Genomic DNA, 4,988 nt, shown 5'->3' with positions numbered 1-4,988 from the left:
GGAGGCTGTGGCGCTCCCCCCCTGTCGGCACCTGCTGGGTGCAAGGCCCTGTTCAGGTGCTGGGGCTGCAGCCCCAGACATGGTGCAGCGGGTCTGAAGTGCCAGAGGAGGGACACCCTGTCTACGCACGTGTATGCAAATCCGCACAGGCTGGAGCGCGGCTGTAGTATCCGCACGCGCACGCGCACTGTGTATTGCCCAGAAATGGACCGGCTGGGGCGGACAGCTGAATAATTGTCCCCTGGAAGTGATAACACCCAGTCACCCGAGTGCCTTTTGTTGCACAAACCACAATCTTGACCGAGGCACTCCAGGCGCAGATTTTAGGAAGTGAGCCCCAACTCTGGGACTGCAGCTCTGTTTCCTCTTCTGCACCGACAGGAAACCAGCTGGCTCCGTCCTCAACGCTGAGACGGCCCCTGCTGACCACACTGCCCAGGACGCTCTTAAACCTAGCACACTTCTCCCCAGCCGGCCTCCGCACCTGTGTCCTGCCCCTCAGAGCTTTCACCTCCACTCCCCCTGTCCGCCTGCCTCTTCAATCACGCCTTGGTTCAACACGTGCTTTGTCTATTGAGCCGTGCTCTGTTCTGGGCAGTGGGGATTCAGCAGTGGATTAAAGTGAGTTCGTGATGCACACTGACACACACGCACAACCTTACAGCTGAACTGGGGTCGTTAGACATTAACAGAAGACAATCTGTAAACTCTGTGTGATAAGGGGGCCAGCAGGTGGCATGGTGGTTAAGGGTGCTGGACTCCCACATGGCTGACTGTGGTTTGAGTCCTGGACCTGGCAGCTTGCTTTCTCATTTTCTCTCTCTCTCCTACTCTGTCCCTCCCTGATAAAATTAAAATAAAAAAATAAAATTTTTAAAATGGAAGCGTTCAACAAATACTATCCGTATGACTTTTGGCAATCCTTACTCCTTTTTTTTTTTTTTTTTTTTAAGAGATTTTTGCTATAGGGTACATGCGCTTGCCAGCAAGACAGAGAGAAATCACTCCCCAGGAGGCATGGCCATGCCACTATCCCTTCTCCTCCATTCTCCTCTTGGGATCTTAGGCACACACATACATGCTCCTGGCGTGAATTTTAAGCCACCCGGTCCGGAACTCGAACGGCATTCAACTACATGGGAGTCCATTGACATAACCATTACACCATCTGCTGTTCCCGGCAATCCTATATGCCTCAGTTTCCTTCTATATGCCTCAGTTTCCTCATCTAATAAATGGGGATATTGATCATATCTACCCATAGAGTTTGGGATTTTATTTATTTATTTATTTTTTTGAGGATTAAATGAGCCAGTACAACAAAGCATTTACAACATTGAATATTTGCAACACGATAAGTGCTCAGCAATATTTGGTATTATTATTATTGTTTGGATGACACGCTAATTCCTACGTCAAGGATCAGGGTCAAGGGTAATCAGCAGACCCAAATAATAGGACACGTGATACAAAGCATGACACCCTACCTTGAAAGACTCCGCGGGGGCTGAAAGCTGGAGGCTGTCAGCTGACTACGCTTCCGGTAGCTAGGGACCTAGTCCTTCCTTGGACAGGGACCTGGTGGCACCACTGGTGGTGTGTCCACGTGTATTTGGAGGTCAGCTCTCTGTACCGTGAAACCTGGAGGCAGGGCACCAAGCGTGGCTTCTGTGACTGACCTTGCCATGACTCCTGTAAGTCGTTGCCCGTCAGGAGTCTCAGTGTTCACATCTGTGGGTTGGACCAGATGGTGGCCATCGTCTTCTGCCTGTTTTCTGCTTCGCGGCAAGGCTCAAGGCTGGGGTTGAGTCAAGCCTGGTTACCTTACCGCGTTTCTCTGCGTTTGCTCACCACCTCCAGATCCGGGAGCTCTATAAGCAGCGGCTGGATGAGGTTGAAATGCTGGAGAGGCACATCATCCAGGCCCGTGCACGATCCATCGCGGAGAAGGAGCGGGCCATGACCCAGGCCCAAGCGCACGTCCTCGAGACCCCCGTCAAGTTGCCTCCAGGTGTGTGTGAAGGACTCCCACGTGACCAGCCGCGCTTTCCCAGCTCTTAGGCGTTGATTGTATTTGCTCTGAAGTTTTTTTTCTGGACATTGGAGAGCAAGTCACAAACACGATGTTTCATTACCATAAAAACTCCAGGGTGCACCTCTCCAAAAGAAGGGCACTCCAGGACCAGCAGTTAGCATAATGGCTATGTCGCTGGACTCCCAGGTAGTCGACCGCGGTTTGAGTCCCAGACCCGGTGGCTTAAACTCACGCCGGGCGCGTGTGCATGCGTGCCCAAGATCCCGAGAGGAGAAGGGATTGCGGTGTGGCCATTCCCCCTGGGGGGTGATTTCTCACTTTCTGTCTCTCTGTCTCTCTCTGTCTGTCTGGTGAGCACACACACCCTATGGCAAAAACCTCTTAAAAAAACAACAACAAAAAACAAGGGCAGTCCTACATAACAGCTCACAGCCCTCCAGCCAGAAAGTCAGCACTGATGCGCAGGGACCTCCGGCCCACGGATCCATCTCGGTTTTCCCAGCTGTCCCCACCAGGGCGCTTTCTCTTCTCTGGCCCAGGATCTTATCTAGGAAGACATATTGTGTGTACCTGTCCTCTTTTTTTAGACTCTTTTGGGGAGCAACAGGTGGTATAATGGTTAAGACACTGGACTCCTACATGGCCGACCATGGTTTGAGTCCCGGATCCAAAAGTTTGAACTCACGCCGGGTGCATGTGTGTGCATATGTGCCCAAAATCCCGAGAAGAGAAGGGATTGTGGGGTGGCCACCACCCCCTGCATGGTGATAATCTCACTTTCTGTCTCTCCGGCGAGTGTATGCACCCTATAGCAAAAGTCTCTCAGAAAAAAAGATTCCTTTGTTTGGAACAATTCCTTGACCTCTTCTTGTCTGTCATGTTCCTGACAGGGTTTTCACTCTGTAGGGGGGTTCGGTCTGATGTGTCCCCATGACGTGTGCCTTGGGGAGCAAAACCGTATGACCTAACTCACGCTGTGCTGTCTCCCTGCAGCCCATCCGGGCACAGTGCTGCCCACCTGCATCAGCTGGGCACGTGGGCAGCTGCCAGGCGCTGGACTCTGAATTGTCCTCAGATTACACCAGTATCCTGTTCCTCATCACGGCGCCATCACCAAACCTGCATTCACTGAAAAATTCTTTTTTAAGAATTTTTTAAAATTTAACTTTATTTATTTATTTATTTTAACTTGACCAGAGAAGGACAGAGAGAAAGAGAAAGAAAGAAAATGAGAAAGCAAGCCGCCAGGTCCAGGACTTGAACACAGTCGGCCATGTGGGAGTCCAGTGCCCTTAATCACCATTCCATCTGCTGGCCCCAAAACATCTTCTTCATCAGTTAGCTCCAGGTGGGTTTTTTTTGTTTGTTTGTTTTGTTTCGTTTTTGCTGCAGAGTGTGAGCACTTGCTGGAAACAGAAAGAGAAAAAGAGAGAAAGCACCCCCCCACACACATACTCCCCCACCCCTGGGGCATGGCCGTGTTGCAATCCCTTCTCCTCCATTCTCCTCTTGGAGTTTTGGGTGTGCATGAACACATATCCAACATGGTTTTCAAGCCTCCAGGTCTGGGATTTGAACTGTGCAGTTAGCTGTGTGGGATACAGCCACCTTAACCACCAAACCACTGGCTGATCCAATGGTGATGTTTTCTTTTTTTGAAATAATTATTTAATTTAACTAACTTCCTTCCTTCCTTCCTTCCTTCCTTCCTTCCTTCCTTCCTTCCTTCCTTCCTTCCTTCCTTCCTTCCTTCCTTCCTTCCTGCCTGCCTTTCTTTTTTTCTTGCTCTCTCTCTATCTCTATTTGATCAGAGAGGGACAGAGCACGAGAGAGAGAAAGAGAGAAAGAAAGTGAGAAAACAAGCCACCAGGTCTGGGACTCGAACTGCAGTCAGCCATGTCGGAGTCCAGTGCCCTGAACTACCACGCCACCTGCTGGTCCCATTCATTTTATTTTTTAGCCAAGATAATATTCAGTCGTCCTCAGACATTATCCACCCTGGTTTCCCACATTCCCATGGATGCCCTTCTGGTTTTGCTTCTCAGGGCGGGACAACGTGCCCCGAGAACTTCTTTCCCAACTTAGATAAGTGGCGGTGAGGACATTCCCTAAAACTCTTCCTCCCCGAGGCACAGAGGCACCCTTTCTCTCTTCACTAATGTCACAAGGTCGCTAAAGTCTTGGTTCTCCGGACAGAGGGAGAAAGATGAGAATCCTACAGAACGTTCTGTGCTTTCCTTCCTGCCCTCGCTGGTCACGTGTCCACATTATCTCTCGGAGAATGAGCAGCCACCCTGTGCAGAGCCAAGCTCGGGAGCCGTCGGTTCAGTGCGGGAAGCCCACCCCTCTCAGATGGAGGAAAATGCTCTCAACACCACACAGGGTTTTCCCAGGCTCGCCTGGTACCTGTCCAGGCCTGCCGTGGGGACAGACTTCACAACCTTCTGATAAACAGACTGCTCCTGCCTCCTGCAGACACAGCACTCCTAAGTGACCCCAAAAGAGGATCCGTCTGCTTGACCGGAATCAGGCTGGCGGACCACAGCAAGCTGGTTTGCACAAAGGAAGCTTTATTCCCAGCTGGAGAGCAGGCGGGGACCAGGGAGGGCTCTCGAAGCAGTGTCTCCCTGAGGCGTGGGAAAACTGGACAGGCGGGGGTCAAGCACAGAAAGGGCTCTCAGGCACACGCGCAGTGGCCAGGTATGCATCACATGCTATTAACGGGACGGTAGCTCCTCCTGGGGAGATTTTAGTATTATAGTCACCTTTGGCAAGTGGACTGAGGTTAGGAAAGGTGAGATGGAGGCCTTTAAAAAGATAGATTCTAGGGACCAGCAGATGGCGTAATGGTTACATCACTGGACTCCCATGTAGTCAAACATGGTTCAAGTCCTGGACCAGGTGGCTTAGAACTCACACTGGGTGGGACCAGCAGTTAGCGTAATGGCTATGT

The 4,988-nt window shown here is 51.1% G+C and overlaps 1 protein-coding gene across 1 annotated transcript in view; it reads left to right on the top strand.

Annotated features, from left to right (window-relative positions):
- The window catches only part of DLEC1 (DLEC1 cilia and flagella associated protein), a 65,629-nt gene that overhangs the window by 653 nt on the left and 59,988 nt on the right, over positions 1 to 4,988 (top strand). The window contains exon 2 of the mRNA XM_014584348.2: positions 1,861 to 2,011. Coding sequence (XP_014439834.1) covers positions 1,861 to 2,011 — 151 coding nt within the window. The remainder of the gene's footprint in view (positions 1 to 1,860; positions 2,012 to 4,988) is intronic.

Source organism: Tupaia chinensis, unplaced genomic scaffold (assembly GCF_000334495.1).
Source record: "Tupaia chinensis unplaced genomic scaffold, TupChi_1.0 Scaffold146584_1, whole genome shotgun sequence".
Classification (NCBI taxonomy): Eukaryota; Metazoa; Chordata; class Mammalia; order Scandentia; family Tupaiidae; genus Tupaia; species Tupaia belangeri.
The sequence above is the reverse complement of the archived record's forward strand: the minus strand, read 5'-3'. Positions and strand labels throughout refer to the sequence as shown.